The 20,772-nt window shown below is 31.3% G+C and overlaps 2 protein-coding genes across 2 annotated transcripts; one reads left to right on the forward strand and one right to left on the reverse strand.

Moving 5' to 3' along the window:
* Nucleotides 1-5,243: 5,243 nt before the first annotated feature.
* On the reverse strand, nucleotides 5,244-8,114 carry LOC115880466 (BRCA2-interacting transcriptional repressor EMSY-like). Its single transcript, XM_030897673.1, has 4 exons — nucleotides 7,923-8,114; nucleotides 7,541-7,715; nucleotides 7,121-7,480; nucleotides 5,244-5,714 (listed from the first exon to the last, which is right to left on the reverse strand). Exons 1-4 carry the CDS (start codon nucleotides 7,981-7,983, stop codon nucleotides 5,249-5,251), a joined length of 1,062 nt encoding a protein of 353 aa, XP_030753533.1. The 5' UTR covers nucleotides 7,984-8,114; the 3' UTR covers nucleotides 5,244-5,248.
* A 439-nt stretch (nucleotides 8,115-8,553) lies between these two features.
* LOC115880465 (WD repeat and FYVE domain-containing protein 2-like) lies at nucleotides 8,554-20,023 on the forward strand. The gene is made up of 6 exons (XM_030897672.1): nucleotides 8,554-8,711; nucleotides 9,384-9,731; nucleotides 10,003-10,249; nucleotides 10,327-10,490; nucleotides 12,387-12,554; nucleotides 19,714-20,023. The coding sequence occupies exons 1-6, from the start codon at nucleotides 8,554-8,556 to the stop codon at nucleotides 19,847-19,849; spliced, it is 1,221 nt and encodes a 406-aa protein (XP_030753532.1). The 3' UTR covers nucleotides 19,850-20,023.
* Nucleotides 20,024-20,772: the final 749 nt, after the last annotated feature.

Here is a 20,772-nt window from a genome sequence, read left to right on the forward strand (position 1 = left end):
CAAAAATATTTACACTCGTTGAGCTACGGTTTCCAACCATATAAAAAGAATTATATATAACTATATGTCACAAATAGATTTATATCTACAGGGTGGCCCATTAGTGTGAGGTCCAATATCCTCATTTTTGACAAAGATATGAAAAAAAGTTTTATATAAATGTTGCATGATTTATAAAAATGTTAAAAACATTTTCTTGTATACAAGGTATCCCAAAATAAAGTAATGATAAAGTTGTAAAAGATTTTTTTTTAAATTGCAACCCCCATTTTTTCTGTACAGATTTGGGTTCAGCATAAAATTCAGCATATAGTACACTATTTTTATTTGAACCACTAAACGGTGTTGCCATGCTATTTTTATTTATTAAAACTTTGGTGAAAAACAGTATAATGAAGGAAAAGTGACAATACCATGACAATCTTATAAAGGGTATTTTTATGACATTTTAAATGCAACATCCTGCATATTATTTTTCTTTAAGATTAAAATTAGCAGCATTAAAATACGAACATTCTTTGTATTATATTATTTATCTATTATATTACATTACAAAATGATAAGGTGGATGTGTTAAAAAAATATATTTATTTTAATTTAATAGTTTTTCTACTATTCGGAGCGGAGACGAGAAAATAATGCTTCAAATGAAAACAAAATTATACGAAATATGCAAAATTTTATGCTGAATATAATTCTGTACACAAAAATGGGGGTTGCAACTTAAAAAATCTTACAACTTTATCATTACTTTTTTTGAGACACCCTGTATACAGCATAATATTTTTAGGGTATGTCCCTTTATATACCATGCAACATTTATAAAAAAAACTTTTCATATCTTTGTTATCAACAACGATATTGAACTTACTGGCACTAATGGGCCACCCTGTATATTACCAAATAATAATACGTATCATTCAATAAAAATAATAAATAAACACCACCTCTCAATTGACATGGATTTTTCCAATTAAAGTTCTAACTTATTGTATTAGTTCTTCTGTGTGAAATATCTCACATTCTTCTAGTAATTCATCAGTCTGTTTCGTATTTGATTCTTCAATACTGTAGGAATCAACCCCCAACTCTGTTGCTGTAATCAAAAAAAAAATAAAATGGATTAATTTAATATGAACCTATTATACTAAAGGTCCCCATACACTTCGGTTATTTTACACGGTTTTAACCGAAAGTGTGTGTGAGTATTTAATCCAGTTTTAGGTTAGGTTAGATTGCTGAGGTTGGGATCCTGTTTGATCCCCCACTCGGAGGCCTTGGGCCCATTGTGATACCCCTGTACTATTATATACCAAACCTTCCTCTCATTCTTTCTTTGCGTTAAAGAACTTCCAGCTCTTTCCAATGTCGCTGATGTTGGCTCTAGTACCTCCAAAACAACCATGCCGTAACATTTTAAAGCGCCGCGCCGGTTTTCCAGTGCCTGGTTCTTCCTCTCTGCATTCTCTGCAGTAGACGTCGTTGGAAATCTTCTATCTCACGAGATTTACCCCCCAGTGGGGCAGTTTCCAGTAACGACACCTGCAATTATGCGTACTACGTTCTTTTTGTGCTCTAGCAGTTGTTAGGTTACATTAGGTTGTAGCATTTTTTGTGTTTTTTCTATCTACCACGGGTCACAGTCTTAGAGCTGTAGCGCAGTCCTCACGATGTTGCCACGTCTCTTGCTGCTTGGCCTTGATAGTAATTTCTATAGCTTCCTTCAGTGGTTGATCGTCACAAATGATGGCTCATCTACCACAGCCTCTCTCCTGGCCCCTCTTCGGCGACTCTGTCAGCTTCTTGATTACCCACTACATTGCTATAGCCTGGCACCCAGCACAGAGTTGCCACGCCTTGACGCAGCCAGGACAGTGCTTCTCGGCAGTCCATTACAGTTTTCAATCTCACTGATTGCATAGTGATGATTCTTAAAGCGCTCAAACTGTCAGAGTATATCACAATATCTCCTATGGGTCTATCAGCGATTGTCCTCCGTATGCAACTGATTTTAACTGTACAGTTAAAACCCAGCAAAATAACGTAAGTGTATGCGGACCTTTAGAGATTAATTGAAAAAAAAATAGTAATGTCAGATGAAGATATAAATATTATGTAAATATTAGCTGACTCACGTAGATTTATATGTATGGTCTTTTTGTCTTTTTCAACAACTTTTTTGTCTGGCTTAAAAGTCACTATCAAATTTTAATTACAAATTAAGTTAAATTTTTTATGTGTTTTATAAACTTCATGTAAGAAAATATCTCCACGATAACACATTCTTTTAAAGTGTTCAGTGAAAACTCATTTATATTATTAATACATAGTCGCTTAATTGTTGCTAACAGGGTTGCCAACTATCGAAGTTGAATACCCGCCAGAGTCGTTTATTAAAAACTGCTAGAATCCGCTAGGCGACATTGAAATTGAAATTTTGCCGTATCGCTTAGTTTTGAACCATTTGGTATGGCTCTTAACCAAGATTCTAGGCCTAGGCACTTTAAGAATCTATATTAGTATTAGCCTCTAAATTAAAAAAAAACGGCTAGATCTGGCGGGAAAACCGCTAATAACACAACTTTAGGACATGCTCTTTATCTGGATTTTATTTTATTCGTCTCTTTTAATGCTATTCAAGCGATAAAAAGTGAATTTAAATTTTTAATGGTGTTGTGTATGACATTTTGCATGTTTATATCATACAAAGCTATCAACAAATACTATTATTTATGTAAAAAACATACGCCACAATGCACTAAGCCGTCTACTATCCTGACGTCACAAACCGTAGTCCTCAGCCTCTATGCAAAAGTCACGCCTTACCAGTTTTAATATTAGGCAGCATTAGGCGGCTCTCAAAATGTTTTTTTTATTCTTTTTTTAACTAAATAAAACCATCATTATACACATTTAAATACAGGGTTGCGCCTCTCACACGACGGGGAAGCTCTCATGGTGGGTTCATACAGCCAAATAAAATAAAATAAGAATAAAATAAAATAAAATAAGAAAGTTGGTTATATGGGATACCGTACATGCGTTCATACAGCCAAATAAAATAAGAAGTCTTTATCTTTTAACTTCTTGTTTTATTTTATGTGAAAACGGCTTTGCGCACGCTTAATTCTAACCTACAAATATTTTCAGTTTGGATTTAATTTATTTTATAATTTCACATAAGTAAAATGTATAATATAGTAGGCAACGAATAAATAAATATACTATAAATAGTAAAATTACTATAAACAATCGTAAAAGTTAACTTTTATCCAGCCTCATCGTACTGCGCATGAGCAAATATATATTTCTTATTTTATTTTATTTGACTGTATGAACGCACACAAATAAGAATTCCTTATTTCTTATTTTATTTTATTTTATTTGGCTGTATGAACCCACCATCAGAGTGCATCCGCACCATCCTAGAATAAGCGGAACGGCGTAACGACCTTGAATCGAATTCCAGAAATTCTATTGGCTGAAATTTTGACAGATGAATTTTTCAGCCAATAGAATTAGTCGAAATCTATTCAAGACGCCGCCGCGCCGATACGCCGATCCACTTTTTCTAGGATGGTATGGATGCATCCTAAGAAGAACGACAATTTTATTGAAATTTTGTGAGCATATATATGTTAATTTAGAGCATTTTTTAAAAATATAGATCTACAGGGTGTCCCAAAAAAATCACACATCAAAGTTGTGTTTCTTGTAATGGAACACACGGTATATTAAATAATTGATTTTCGTATTCTGGGAAAAATAAAGGTGAGTTTCATAAGAGAAACATATGATTAAAATGTAAGGTTTTGACATATTTAGCATTTTTTAAAAATCAAAAACAAATTTTAAACATCAATAAAAGCTATCTAAATTGAAATTTCTAGTGATGGGATAACTCGAGCGATTCTCGATTAATCGCTCTCGAATTCGCTCGAGTACTCGAGTACTACGATTATTGAAATAACCGACATCGCTCGATTATGAACGAGCGATGCAACTGACGAGTACCAAGCGACAAACGCAAGCGATCCTAGAATGAAATAAATTGAAATCCGATTTTAATGTGACATACTTGATAAAAAACCGAACGAATTTTCTACATACATTGCAGGTAACAAATTTATACGACGCCGTATATATTTATCCGTTGCGTATCTAAGGGACAAAACTTTACGACCTACATCGACAATGCTTTGAAATAAACTAAATCAAGAATCAAGCGAATCGCTCGCCGCTTGCTACTTGCCATTCTTCCTACCATTCTTACAACAAGCGACGGGTGAAAAACCGTATTTTTAAATACGAGTGATATTTCGCTCGAGCGATCACTCGGTTACTGCAATCGCTTGAAACTCGAGTACTCGATTATTGAAATTAGTCGGTTTTTCCCATCACTAAAATTTACCCAGTAAGCCTAATTATTTAAAATAAATATTTTACTTTAAATCAAATGAAAACTTGGCCTGAAAACTTGTACAGTGTGAGACAAAATTAATATTAAACATTAGTCACTTTTAACAGCAAGTTACAATATTTTAAATGGAACACCCAGTATATTATTCTGATATTTAATAGGGATTTCATGTCTCTTCAAAATACTATTAAGGTTGCCTACCAGTCAAACAAAGATTTTCCTAGATATTTTTAATTTTATGATTTAATGTAGGTAGACCTTTTTTATTTCATAAAATCTAGGTGGCTGTAAACGCTTCCGCGTCGTATAAAAGGCGCCATCCTGTATATTTTTTTTGTTAAATAAGTTATTAAATAATACTTACGGCAGTCTTCATCAGTATCCGTAATTTCATTTTCCTCAGAATTTGAATCAGTCTGATCTGAATCCACCAAAACTGTATTAGATTCCCCTAACTTAATTTTAATATCATCCTCTGGCAATTCATCGTCTATCGTTATACTATCCTCCATTTTTTGTAATTCCTCTATTAGAGTATTTTCAGGAAGAACCTCAGTCGATTTTAATTTCTCTAAACTGTTTGAATTTTGAACTGATATCACGTTTTTCTTTACCGGAACATCACCAGATTGTAGATTACTTAATTTTATATGCTTATCAAACACTTTACCGCTATAGGAACCATTTTCAGGCCCTTAGAATGTAACATTTGCAATTGAGAGAACGGAATCACTTTTTTAGTGGTATTTCCTTTAAAAGTAACGAGTTTCGGAGATAGGTTTTGAGTATTTGCTAGTTGTAGATTCGAGGGGAACTGACTGTTACCTACTATTTAAATTTATCTAAATTTAATTTAGTTAATTTGTTCATTGGAACTGACAAAGTCTTTTGTAATATACTATTTGTAGTTATAGTTGAAGCGTTTGAAACAACTATCAACTTTTTGCCTTTGTTTATAGTTTTGTTAGTGTTCATTTTAGGTACAGGATCGGAAGTGTCATCACTAGAAGACTGTTTTAGAAACGTCACATTATTAACACTTTTCGGATTGGGTAAATGATTTTCACTAACTACTTCCTTAGTAATATTCGTCTCTGTAGATTTCTCAGACACCATCGGCGGTATAGAAACATTTTGTATAATATTAATTTTCTGAGAATTTACAGTAGTTGGAGCTGTCACAGTTTGAACTCTATTATGCACAGAATTAGGATTTAAACTAGATTTTATCAAATCTTTACTCTCTGTTTCATCCAAATCTTTGTGTTTATGCTTTGAGATCTTTGAAGCTTGACTAAAAATAATAAACAAATATACATTATACAGGGTCCTACAAAAGTGCATCTGTATCTCCTATAATAAAAAATGTATGAATTTTATTTAAGTGCAAACCTAATATACTTGGATAATGTGTGTACATATGCAGGAAAATATCTTCACTTCTACAGGGTGGCTAAAAGTGTGAGTGGATTTGGATGTTTTTTTTTTTGTTTAAATGGAATACCCTGTATATTATGGCATTTTTGGCTTTCTTTCCGATCACTTTACAAAGTGCTAAGATGTTACTAAATTTGTTTTGATAGTTTTAGAGATATTAATATATAAATAAAATAAATTCTTCCTTTAAAGACTTCCTTTAAAAAACCTACTAAAAATACAAGAAATGCCCTGAAATCAAAACTTACTTTGCTATAAATATAGTAAATCATACAGTGTGTTCAAAATTTAACTCCAAACTGTAAAAAATATAATAATTTTTCTATGTTTATATATTTATTTATTATTTTTTTATAATACACCCTGTGTATTATTCTTTTGTTAGATAAAGAATTAAAAAATGAACTTTTTTGTATTTAAAGCATTTTAAAATTTTTAACGGTTTTGCAGATATTCGCGGTATTATATTACATAATATAGCTTTCTTAAGATGTTCGAATAAAAAACGGCGCCCAGTTGGCTTGGAAATAACGATCGTTGACATTCCCCATATAATTTTAGATATAAAATTACGATGGCGATCTTGATCTCAAAATGACATATAAAATGGCGATCTTCATTTCACAGCCATCGTACAGTATAATAATACAGCAAATATCTTATTCATTTAAATTTTAAAATACAAAAAATGTTCATTTTTTTAATTCTCTTTCTAACAAAAGAATGAGTGTTTTTAGAAATTGTGTGTATTTAAAGAAAACCAAGAAAACTGATTTTACATTTTACAAAGTTTCCCATGGAATTTTGAACACTGTATTATTCAAAATAATGATATTTATAATATAGTAAAAAGTATAGCCCAACTATACTAAGTACCTAGCATAGTTTTGATGTCAAGACACATCTTATTGTTTTAATATTTTTTTAAAGGCTAAAAAATATGATTTTTTCATTTATTTATTTATATCTCTGGAATTATTATAACAAATTTAATAATATATTAGGACAATGTAAAGTGATTAAGAAGGAAGCCAAAAATGCATCAATATACAGGGTGTTCCATTTAAAAAATAAAATCCAAATCCACTCACACTTTTTTGGGCCACCCTGTAAAAGCTAAAATATTTTCCTGAAATAGGCCTTAGTTCATATTTAAGTATACACTTAAACAAAGTTCCAAAGTTCCTTCTTTTTTATAGGATCTACAGACCTCAGATGCATTGTTTCATGAACTTAATTGAAAACTCAGAGTAACTCACTCACCGATAAATTTGTTGTATTCTACTTATTTTATTACCCAGTAAATGCTGAGCAAGACTACTGTTTTCACCAGCATAACTTTTACGTTTCTTAAAATCTTCTTTAGGAACTTCTGGAACTCTAAATGTCTGTGTTTTTCCAGCTACATCATTGGTTGAAACTGAGGGAACGGGTGATGTAGCTGGTCTTTTACGTTCTGTATTAGCTGGCAATGGAAGTTGGCTGTTGTACTGTACAGCTGTATCGGAAGCCTCATCAGCTATTATTGAGTAAGGTGTTTGAGGGGGTACCCTCGGCAATAATGGTACAAGTCTTCGACCTTCTAATGCCCAATCTTCCAAAGAACTCAATTGCCCAGTAACACTAATATAAATTAAAGTGTTGGAAGTAGATCTGAATTAGAAAGTATGTCATAATACTTACTGATATGCGATAGTGTTTAATCTTTCATCACTAATAGCCCTACGCACTTCAGCTTTATGTCTTTCATTTGAAATGTTTAATAGAATACTTGTTTCCTTCAGTAAATTCCTTTTTTCTTGATTTAGAGTTCCTTGAGCTCTTAAAGCAGATACTAATGATGAATAAGCTTCTAACTCTAGAAATAAAAATAGTATTTATATACACATTAATACACAATGAGTCTAACAAAGAATTTATATCAATACACAAATTTAGTATGTGTCCTTGGTTGTTACCAAATTTCTACTCTAAAATTAAACGATGTAATTAAATAATATGTACGCTACAAAAGCGCAACTTTCTAGCAGAACTAAACATACATTTCATAAAGAAAAATGCTCACCTAGATGCCTTAAACTTTCTACAGATTCGTCCTCTGTCATGTCTAACAATGTCGGCCACATTTTCTAAACAATAACGCTTATATTTTAAGCGTCCACTATCAATTCATTAAAATTACTATAAATTATTTGAGAACTAGACAAATTACTACTTTATGCAGTTCATTTTATTTCAAACCATAAACATCTAAAAAAGATTAGGTTAGAAACAAATCTAGTTGACAATCTGTCAAGTGTTTGGTGCCAATTTTAAAATTATGAAAAATTCGCAAGGGTCTTCTTTTAGATAATTGTAAAATATTTTAATAGAATATTTGATAAAAACATATTAAATTCTCTAAACTAAAGGTAATTAATTAAAATATTCCTTAAAATGCAAATTAAAAGCGAAATCATATATAAATCATTAATAAAATCTGTAGTTCTTTCTTCTTATTTTCTTTTAATTTCTCAGTTGCCAGGACTATTCGGCAAATAATCCGTGGGTGGGTCATTGTAGCAACATAAAATCTTCACTGATCTATGGTTTTCTGCGTCGTTTGGCTATATTTTTTTTCGAGGAAGAATTTTTAACTAAAAACGTCAAATTATTTTGACGTCTCGAACAGTTTCTAAAAAATATCAAATTAAAAAATGGCAGCGGAAATCAAACCGGCTACACAAACTAACGATAGATTTTGTACAACGAAAAAGCCCGTCCTTCTGGCCAAACTAGATGGGTGCAGCGATGAAATAAACGCAGCAGTAATTATTCCAGGAGAAGACGGTGTTATCAGTGTCTCGGATGATAAGTGAGTCAAGCTTCTTACTTGTTTTGTTTGTTATCCAAATTTCTTATTTCCTCCCGTTTCATTTTATCGTTAACTGCTTTTATTTGTCTTTTATTTAATCTTTGTATACTGTTTTGGGGATCTAAACAGTTCAATTTGTTTTAATTACTTGGTATTTGGATGTTTATACAATACAGTTCTAAATATTTATAGAAATCACAGTGTAGTGTAAAGTAAAAATATAAATTTCTGTATTTTAAAAGGATATTTCGCTTTCTTAATATATCACAAAGGCGTTACAAGTAAGTTGTTATCACAGTTGTTATTAATAAGCATCTAAAAAGAAATTAATTATATTTTTAGCACTGTGAGAGAGAGTATGGAATTCTAAATATTTATTGAAATCACATCATAAATAAACTATTAATATTTCTGTATTTTAAAAGAATATTTCACTCCATTAATATACCACAAAGTATCTAAAGAAATTAATTATATTTTTAGGACTGTAATTAGTCTGTACTATCTACTATCAGACTTCTTAATATTTATTGAAATTACAACATAGTATAAAAGTAACACTGTAATTTCTATTATTTAAATGGATATTCCACTCCATTAGTATATCACAAAGATGTCACTAGCATATAGTTGTCATTAATAGGTATTTTAAAGAATTTAATTATATTTTAGGACTGTGAGGGTATGGCTAAAAAGAGATTCAGGTCAATACTGGCCGAGTATATGCCAGTACATGCCAAGCGGTACCACTTCTGTCTATTACACTGTGGAAACAAGACAACTCTTTATAGGACAAGAAAATGGAACTGTATCAGAATTTTCTCTTGCGTCTGATTTTAATAGAATGATGCCAGTACGGGAGTACCTAGCTCATCAGGCCAGAGTCACCGATATTATATTTTCAATTAATTGTGAATGGGTACTCAGTGTTGGGAGAGATAAAGTATTTTCATATAATTGTACTCAAACAGGTCGAAATATTGGGACATACAATGCTGAAGCTTGGTGTACAGCTTTACAGTATCCTTCTTTGATATCGATAATTATAAATTATAAAAATAAAATAAAATATTTTAAATATAAATAAATTATTATATTTAAAATATTTTTAAAATGTAGAACAAAAAATGATTATACGCATAGGTGCATTTTGCACCTAAGTGTATTTAAAAAATTGTTAAATTCTTATAAATATTTAAAGTGTGTTTTAATATTTGATATCTATTGGTATTTTATTAATTAATATTATTAATAATTAATGCATTGAGAAATTCCTTAACTTTAATCATAGATTCGATGCACAGTCAAAACACGCTTTCATAGGCGATTACTCAGGTCAAATAACTATGCTTAAGGTAGATAATAACGGACCCACTGTCATAACCACCCTAAAAGGTCACTCTGGTTCGATCCGGTCACTTTCTTGGGATGTTGCCAGGCAGATGCTGTTCAGCGGTTCCTTTGATCACACTGTTATTGTTTGGGATATTGGAGGCCAACAGGGGAACGCTTATGAGCTACAAGGTCATCATAATAAAGTAAGACTTAAAAATGGAATTACTGTGCTGTATTTTGTTGGTGCTAATTTTAACTGCTAATTAATTAAATTTTGTAGGTGTCGGCTTTGCATTATTCAGACTCTACCAAACAATTAATCAGTGCTGGAGAGGATGGTGTTATTGTTTTTTGGGATATGAACCAGCCTAGACAAGAAACACCGGATTGGAAGGAGTCAGATGTGTGTCAGCTTTGTGGAAGGCCCTTTTTCTGGAATTTGAGGTTAGTACTGGGAAAAGGCGAAAAAAATTAATTAATTTTCTTAGGAAAAAGCAAGATTTTTTATTTTTTCATATACTTATTTTACTGTTTTTATTGTTTCTTTCCTGTATAACAGGGACCTGCAACAGGGCGTCTGTATATACTAAGTCCTATAAAAAAGAAATTTTCTGTAAGTGCATTTCAAAAGTATATACTCGGTCTATTGTCTATTTCATGAAAAAATAGTTTCTAACTGCTACAGGGGTCCAAAAAAGTATGAGCGTATAAGGAATTTTTTTTAATGGAACATCCTGTATATTATTGCATTTTTTGGCTTCCTTCTTGATCACGTTACATAGTCCTAAGATATTAGTAAATTTGTTTTTATAAGTTCAGAGATACAAGAAAAGTTAACTTGTTTTTAATATTAAAAGATAAGATGTGTCCTGAAATCAAAACTATGCTGGGTACGTATTATAGTTGGTCTGTACTTACTTTATTATAAATATCGTAATCTTAAATTATACAGGATGTTCAAAATTCCATGCCAAACTTTCTAAAATATAAAACATTTTTTTCTTCATTTTTTTTAAATGGAACACTCAGTCAATATATTTTTGTTAGTTTTAAAATTTTTAACGGTTTCGCCGTTATTTTTAAATAATACCGCGAATATCTCTGAAACCGTTAATCATTTTGAAATATTTGATACAAAAAATATAAATTGTTTAATTTTTGATCTAACAACAAAATAATATACAGAACATTTAAACAGCTCCATTTAAAAAAAAACAATAATTCTTAATGGCATAGAATTTTCGACTCCCTGTATAATTTAAGATCAGGCCAACTATAGTAAGTACCTAGCATAGATTTGATTTCACGACATATCTTATAGTTTTATTATTGCCAAAAATTAAGGAAACCAAAAACGCAATAATATAAAAGGTATTCCATTTAAAAAAAAATTGCGCCGGAAGGCATGTATAGCCGCCCATACTAAAATACGTCTCAATAATCTCAAAAACTGCGACTTTGACTGATTTTGATGTTATTACAAATTTTGTTGCAAATATTATTCCTAATCTTAAATTGAAAACCGCGTTTCGCTAGCTTCTGTAATTTTGGAGTTACGATTTTTTTAAATTTTTAACCCCCTCCCATATCCCCTTACCAACCCCCCACCCCCACCAAAAACTAATGGTCAGATTCTCGGGTGCCACAGTATTTTTGTGCCAAATTTGGTTAAAATCGGTTTAGCGGTTTTTGAGTTATCGTGTTACAGACAGACGGACAGACAGACAGACACCATGAGAATATTTTGTATTTAGGTCATTTATGACCCAAATAACTCATTTTGAGTGAAATTAAAAAAACTTTTTTTTGCTGATCTTAATAGCCTACCATACCTGTTGGTATGGTCGGCTAAAAAAATCATCCCAACCCACACACGCTTTTGAGCCACCCTGTAAAAGTTAAAATATTACCCTACAAATGCCCGACGCACCCTGTATAAGACAATAAGTTACTATTTTTAACTTTTAATTTTTTTAGAGACACTTTCTAACCAAGACTTGGCGGTTTGTTTTTAAACTGAAAAATACAGATATTTTCGCTATGATCTATGTACCATTGCCAAAGTAAACATTTTGAACCAATGATTATTTGACACCAGAGTACACCAAGTTATTTGGCCAGGGCCGTTCTAAAGGGTTAATATAAAAAATTCAGAATTAATTAAAAGCTCCCTAAAGGTTAACTAAAAATCTGCATAAAGCTTAGTAATGTCAATTCTTTATTAAAAGTTAGCATTTGTAGGCTTCAATGACCCCTACACATACTCAGAAATACCTCGGGAAATACTAATAACTTAATTATTTTTTTAATGACACAAATTAACTGATAGTTATATCTTAGAGCTATGATGGATCAGCGTCAACTTGGCTTACGACAACATCACTGCCGATATTGTGGCAAGGCTATTTGCGAGAAATGTTCACAGGGTAGAGTGACCATACCGAAAATGGGCTATGAATTTGCTGTTAGAGTTTGTGAGCATTGCCATACTTCAATTAAAGATGTCGAGTAAGTTTTATTTATCTAAAAATCAAAGACATCTAACTTAAAGGAGACAAAACTATTTACATTTTATCGCGATCAAACATCGTTTTCAAAAAAATGCGATGGTGATAAATTTCTGCGGATTGCGTTATATGGTTTTTACAATGTTTTACTATGAATTTACTCAAATTATGTTCAACAGTGTTGCCGCGCGGTGTTTGTGTGACTTTCCGTCACATTTCCGTGACTTTTTACGTAAAAAATGACTCTTGGTAAAAATCGCTAAGAGTAACAGTTCTCAAGATATTTAGAATGGAAATAGTCAGTACATGTCATTATTGACAAAAATAAACACGTTGAATAGACAGTTATTTGACTGAAATAATAAATTTGGAAAAATTTTATTTTTTAAATTAATTACAATTTTTTCTGCGAAGAAATGATGATTAAACAGTCCCTGTTGAACTTTTTGCACAAAAACATTTCAAATTTATGATTTCAGTCTAATAACTATTTAGTCAACATGTTTAATTTGTGTCAATGATGAATAAAATAGTCAATGATGACAGGTATTAATAATTTCAATTCCAAATATTTCGAGAACCATTACTGGTAGCGATTTTTCCCAAAAGACATTTTTTACTTAAAAAATGTCGTAAATGTATATATTTTTACTCAGTAGCAGTGGCGCATCCAGAGATTGAGTCTGGGAGGGGTAGTGGCAATATTTAAATATAGTAATAGATTAACTTAAATTTTCGCTATTAAGGTGTTGTGTATAAGCAAAGAATATCTTAATACCCTAGAAGTCTCGTCTGGCATCAAAATCTGACCTGTCGATGGGGCCTCGCTTTGGCGAGCGAGGCCCCAACTTCGTGGAGCCTCGCTATTTTGCTCGGAATTGATCGAATAGACGCGCGGCGTTGCCTTGTTTTGTGTGTACTTTCTTGAATAGTTTTAAATTATAGTTTTAAATTTCATCTATTGCTATAATCAGTCTTTCCGCTCTCCGCACTCCGCAGTTTTCATATAATATTATCTATATAATTCCCGTGTTACAGTTTTTGGGTGGTTTGGTTACCGTACTCCTCGAGCAAACCTTCAGTTACGATGAAATTTTATATATTCAGTAGGTCTGAGAATAGGTAGTTATATATTTTTTATACCCTTAAGTAAGGGTAGTCCACCCCCCATTTTTTATTTTGTGAAAAACAATATTTTATTTTTTTTATTTAGCATTAAAAATACAAATAACTGTTTTCACGTTCTACTTTCATCCCTAATTTTTAATAGGGGTTGTTTTTAATTTTTATTACCATCTCCAAGAGCAGCAACCGATTTTTGATAAAATTTTATATGTATATTCAGTACGTCTAAAAGAATAAGTTATTTATCTATTTTTATACCCTTAACTTTGATAAGGGTAGCCGAGAGAGAGTAACCATTATATTAGTAGGTCTGAAAACAGGTTGTTATATATTTTTTGTATAGTGATAAGGGTGCCCTTTATTTTTATTTGCAAAAAAAAATATTTTTATTGGCATTAAAAATACAAACAACCCTAAGTTATCACCGTTCTACTATCATCCCTATTTTTTAATAAGGGGTTTCTTTTTGTTACCATCTCAGAAACGGCTTGATCGATTTTTGATGAAATTTATATGTATATTCAGTAGGTCTGAGAATACGTTAGTTATCTGTTTTTATACCCTTAAGTGATAAGGGTAGCCCACCACATTTTTTTATTTTTTGTGAAAAAAAATATTTTAATTTTTCTTTTATTTGTCATTAAAAATACAAACAACCTAAATTTTCACCGTTCTACCATCATCCCTATTTTTAACAGGGGGTTGTTTTAAGATTTTTGTTACCCATCTCGAAACAGCTTAACCGATTTTGATAAAATTTTATTTGTATATTCATTTTTGATCTAGAATAAGTTATTTATCTATTCTTATACCCTTAAGTGATAAGGGTAGCCGAGAGAGGAGTAACCCCTCTATTTTTATTTTTGGAAACAAAAAATAATTTTTTTATTTGGCCTTAAAATACCAAGCCAACTCTAAATTTCTATAGTTCTACCATCATCCCCCTATTTTCTAATAGGGGTTGTTTTAATTCTCATCTCTCGAAACGGCTATTTTGGAAACAGCTTGGCCGATTTTGATGACATTTTATTATGTATATTGAGTAGGTCTGAAAATGGTTTGTTGTCTATTTTTTATACCCTTAAGTGAGTAAGGGTAGCCCACCCATTTTTTTTTTTTGAAAAAAATATTTTAATTTTTATTTGGCATTAAAAAATACAAACAACCCTAAATTTTCACCGTTCTACCATCATCCCCTATTTTGAACAGGGGTTGTTCTTTTAAGATTTTTGTTACCATCTCGAAACATGGCTTAACCGATTTTTGATAAAATTTTATATGTATATTCAGTACGTCTAAGAATAGGTTGTTATCTATTTTTTATACCCTTAAGGGATAAGGGTAGCCGAGGAGGGTAGCCCACCCCTCATTTTTTATTTTGGAAAGAAAAATATTTTTTTTTATTTGGCCTTAAAAATACAAACAACTCTAAATTTTTCACCGTTTACCATCATCCCTATTTTTCTAATAGAGGTTGTTTTGATACCATCTCCGAAACGGCTGTTTTTGGAGCAAGCCCCTTTTACCATCATCCCTATTTTCTTAGGGTTGTTTTGATACCATCTCCGAAACGGCTTGGCCGATTTTGAGTAAAATTATATAAGTATATTGAGTAGGTCTGAAAATAGGGTTGTTATATATTTTTTATACCCTTAATTGATAAGGGGTAGCCCACCCTCATTTTTTATTTTTGGAAAAAAAATATTTTTTTATTTGGCCTTAAAAAATACAAACAACTCTAGAATTTTTGGCGTTCTACCATCATCCTATTTTCCTAATAGGGGTTGTTTTTGATACCATCTCCGAAACAGCTTGGCCGATTTTGATGACATTTTATTATAACATATTATTGTAGGTCTGAAAATGGTTTGTTATCTATTTTTTATACCCATTAAGTGGTAAGGGTCAGCCCACCCCCATTTTTTATTTTTTTAAAAAAATTATTTTAATTTTTTTTTATTTGGCATTAAAAATACAAACAACCCTAAATTTTCACCGTTCCATCATCATCCCTATTTTTTTAATAGGGATTTGTTTTTAAGTTTTGTTACCATCTCCGATTGACCGATTTTGATGAAATTTTATATGTATATTCAGTAGGTCTGAGAATACGTTGTTATCTGTTTTTATACCCTTAAGTGATAAGGGTAGCCCATCCCCATTTTTTTTATTTTTTGAAAAAAAAATATTTTAATTTTTTTTATTTCGCATTAAAAAATACAAACAACCCTAAATTTTCACCGTTCTACCATCATCCCCTATTTTTTAATAGGGGTTGTTTTTATATTTTTTTGTTGCCATCTCCGAAACGGCTTAGCCGATTTTGATGAAATTTTATATGTATATTGAGTAGGTCTGAAAATAGGTTGTTATATATTTTTTATACCCTTAAGTGATAAGGGTAGCCCACCCCCATTTTTTTTATTTTTTGAAAAAAAGAATATTTTAATTTTTTTATTTGGCATTAAAAAATACAAACAACCCTAAATTTTCACCGTTCTACCATCATCCCCTATTTTTTAATAGGGGTTGTTTTTTTAAGTTTTTTGTTACCATCTCCGAAACGGCTTAACCGATTTTGATAAAATTTTATATGTATATTCAGTACGTCTAAGAATAGGTTATCTATTTTTTATATCCTTATCTGGTAAGGGTAGCCGAGAGGGTAGCCCACCCTCATTTTTTATTTTTTGAAAAGAAAAAAATGTTTTTATTTTTTTAGTTGGCATTAATAAATAGAAATAACCCTAAATTTTCACCGTTCCACCATCATCCCCTATTTTTTAATAGGGGTTGTTTTTTTTTTAATTTTTTGTTACCATCTCCGAAACGGATAGACCGATTTTGATAAAATTTTATATGTATATTCAGTAGGTCTGGTTTGGTTTGGTTTGGTCACAACCTATTCCCAGGTTGTTATCTATTTTTTAAGAGTGGTCCACCCCAACTTTTTTTAGACAAAATTTTTTTTTAATTGTTTTATAGGGAGTGCTTATTTTTTAGGGGGTGCATGTCCAAAATTTTCTTCTGGGTACTCACTTTCATCACCTAAGGGACCTCTGTACAAAATTGCATATTCCTAGTCCTAGAACGGATTTTACATAAAAATTATACAAATTTTTACCTTATCCCTTTAAGGAATGAATTCCAAAAATCGCTCTAATTATTCAATTACGCTACATAATAAACCCCTGTGCAAATTCTCATATTCCTTGAACAGAATTTATTGTTGCAGAACGTTCAACCCCTCATTTCACACCCTTAGAGGGCGAATTTCCAGAAATTGCTTCTTAGTGCTAAATTACGTTACATAAGGAACGTCTGCAAAATTCATACTTCTAAAACCCATTTTAAGAAATTTTTGTACAAATTTTCATCCCTTATTTTTTAGGGGATGCATGCCTAAAATTCGCTTCTAGGTACTCACTTTCATCATTTAAGGGACCTCTGAACAGAATTTCATACTCCTAGTCCTAGAACGGATATTACATAAAAAATTATACAAATTTTCACCCCTAGTTTTACCCCCTTAAGGAATGAATTCCAAAAATCACTCTAATTATTCAATTACGCTAATAATAAACCTCTGTGCAAGTTCTCATATTCCTTGAACAGAATTTATTGTTCCAGAACGTTCAACCCCTCATTTCACACCCTTAGAGGGCGAATTTCCAAAAATTGCTTCTTAGTGCTAAATTACGTTACATAAGGAACGCCTGCAAAATTCATACTTCTAAAACCGATTTTAACAAATATTTGCACAAATTTTCATCCCTTATTTTTTAGTGGATGCATGCCTAAAATTCGCTTCTAGGTACTCACTTTCATCATTTAAGGGACCTCTGAACAGAATTTCATACTCCTAGTCCTAGAACGGATTTTACATAAAATATTATACAAATTTTCACCCCTAGTTTTACCCCCTTAAGGAATGAATTCCAAAAATCGCTCTAATTATTCAATTACGCTACATAAGGAACCTCTGTGCAAATTTTCATATTCCTTCAACAGAATTGTTTCAGAACGTTCACCCCTCATTTCACACCCTTAGAGGGCGAATTTCCAAAAATTGCTTCTCAGTGGTAAATTACGTTACATAAGGAACGTCTGCAAAATTCATACTTCTAAAACCGATTTTAACAAATTTTTGTACAAATTTTCATCCCTTATTTTTTAGGGGATGCATGCCTAAAATTCGCTTCTAGGTACTCACTTTCATCATTTAAGGGACCTCTGAACAGAATTTCATACTCCTAGTCCTAGAACGGATTTTACATAAAAAATTATACAAATTTTCACCCCTAGTTTTACCCCCTTATCCTTCAACAGAATTGTTTCAGAACGTTCACCCCTCATTTCACACCCTTAGAGGGCGAATTTCCAAAAAGTGCTACTTAGTGCTAAATTACGTTACATAAGGAACGTCTGTGCAGAATTTCATACTTCTAAAACCGATTGTAACAAACTTTTGTACAAATTTTCATCCCTTATTTCTAGGGGATGAATGTCAAAAATTAGCTTCTGGGTACTCACTTTCGTCACTTAAGGAAACTCTGTACAAAATTTCATACTCCTAGAACTAACATTTTTTGTACAAAATTTCACCCCCCAGTTTCACTACCCTTAGGCTATACATTTCCAAAAATCGCTTATCAATGTTCAAATGCGCCACATCTGTGCAAAAGTTTCATACTCCTAGTAGATACATATTTTTTTTGTATAATTACACCCCTTTATCTAGTTATTCGACCCCTTATGGGTCGAATTTTAAAAAATTACTTAGTAGTGCTCATCTTAGTTATATAGCTCCCCTTAATTAATATTCTCTGTATTTACTCCAGTTTCCTAATACTAGCACAGATAACACATAATCATACTAGTTAATTTTTTATTGGAATAGAAGTAATTTTTATTAGAAGGTACAAAAAAATTAAAAATCTAAAATTTTATTTTCATAGCTACGTTTTTATAGCCTTAGGATGCCTCATGTCTATAGAATACGAAATATAAAATCAATACATATTTCTTTAAATATCGAGAAATAAAATATGTTTGGCAACACCGTACGAAATATCGCCGCGCGTAGTCCTCAAAATTTAAAATATTAGCATTTTCAGGCTTCGATTATGTTCAAAAGCGCCACCGTATGACAAATCACTAAAGCTTCCACACGAGAGTTCTTAAAACTATAATATTCTTTGGTATAAGGTATTGTGACTATATGGCTTACATTTTTCGGGATTTCTACTTTGACATTATTAATTTATTTTTTGTGACAATTTTATTTATATAAAAATATTTTATTAATTTATACCATATTTTCTTATTTATAAATATCTTCCTGGGAAGGGTAATTACCCCCATTATACCCCTCCCGTATATGCGCCCCTGCTCAGTAGTTTTATACAGGTACGGACTAAAAGTTATTACTCTTCAAACCAGTTAAAAATATGTAGGTGACGCCCTCTACAAGTAGGAGTCGTATTGACATTAAAATCAAATTTCTCATGTCAAAGAACTCTCAGACACCAATTTTCATCCAAATATTTACGTTATTTCATATATTATTTGGAAAAAATCGAAATAAAAATGAAACTTCTACACCCCGTTTCTCCTAAACTAAGCATTTTAGGACAAATATTTATACGAACTTTTTTACTTATTTTTATCTGCAAAATATGCTGCCGAAGTTTCCGGAATACAGTTCGGACCACCCTGTATATTAATATTTATAGATTTATTACATTATATTTTGATATTAAATCAAAATTTAAATTATAATTACCTTTTACGATTGTTGATAAAAAAAACAGGACACCCCTTTATAATAAATCTAAAAGAAAGAAATGCGCACGAAACTCAACAGCGTTGTCATATTTATTTATCCATCTCTTTTTAACTTACATAAAAGTGTTGTATGTATAATCATAAACAAATTGTGTTTTATGAATGGTGTGTTGGCGTCCCCGCTTTAATTAGATGTCTTTGATCTAAACAACGATATTTTGGGTTTTTTAAGCATTTTTTCTTTATAGAAGACCATCCTTAGCAACGTTTCATGATGCTAAACATAATATTACCGGCATGAATGTCGACGAAACGTCAAAAAAACTGGTAACGGTTGGCCAGGATAGAGTCATTAAAATATGGGACATTTCTGCTTTGCTTTAACTTTTTAAATTGGTTGGCGAGTCACTGTATTGAACCAATTATTATCGTAAAAAATAAACTGAAATTTCAATATACTTTATATAATTTAATGTTATATTTATATTGTATAGGTTATGTTTAATGTTATGTATGTATAGTTTTTAAATTTACTGTTAATTACACACAATTAAGTAAGATAAATCTTCAGTTTTCATTTTCTTATACCTCTATATGTATAGTTCTGTCTGTTATTTCCCAAGCTGATTTTTTTTTGCTGCCGCCCTCTGATATTTTAGTTTTTGCTCTAAAAAAATTATCCAACGTAAACAAGCTCTTAATTTTTAATTTAAACCGTGGGAGGGTCACGAAACTTTTCCAAAAAAAAAACTAAAGAAACTATTTAAATAACATGGGATTTTCTAACCTTTTGCATTTAATTTTTTATCTCCAAAGCAAATGAACCTACAGCTTCGAGACAGTATTCTAATACAAAATTTTAAGCTTTACAAAAAAGGTCTCTTTGGTTTTTTCCATAAAAACATTTCTTTAAAAGTTATTCGCGGTCAAAGTTATTGCACACTGAAAGGCGATGAAACAATAACCTTAAATTATAGTTTTGATAAGGTTTTGATCAGTTGATCATAGAGGGCGAAATATTAGTTTTCCATATTAAAGTTGCTAAGGAAATATTGTTTTATTGAAAAAAGTATGGCTCTAGATCCTTTTTTAGTCAAAATCAAAAGGTGCAATAAGAATTTGCAGTGAATGATTAAAGTGAAAAATTTGATTATAAACTATGTGCATAACTTTGACCGCGAATAACTTTTAAAGGAATGTTTTTATGGAAAAAACTAAAGAGACCTTTTTATAGAGCGTAAAATTTTGTATTAAAATATGTATTTGTCGAGGCTGTAGGTTCATTTGCTTTGGAGATAAAAAATAAA

Source organism: Sitophilus oryzae, unplaced genomic scaffold (genome assembly GCF_002938485.1).
Source record: "Sitophilus oryzae breed Bouriz unplaced genomic scaffold, Soryzae_2.0 scaffold_1624_pilon_pilon, whole genome shotgun sequence".
In the NCBI taxonomy this organism is placed as follows: domain Eukaryota; kingdom Metazoa; phylum Arthropoda; class Insecta; order Coleoptera; family Curculionidae; genus Sitophilus; species Sitophilus oryzae.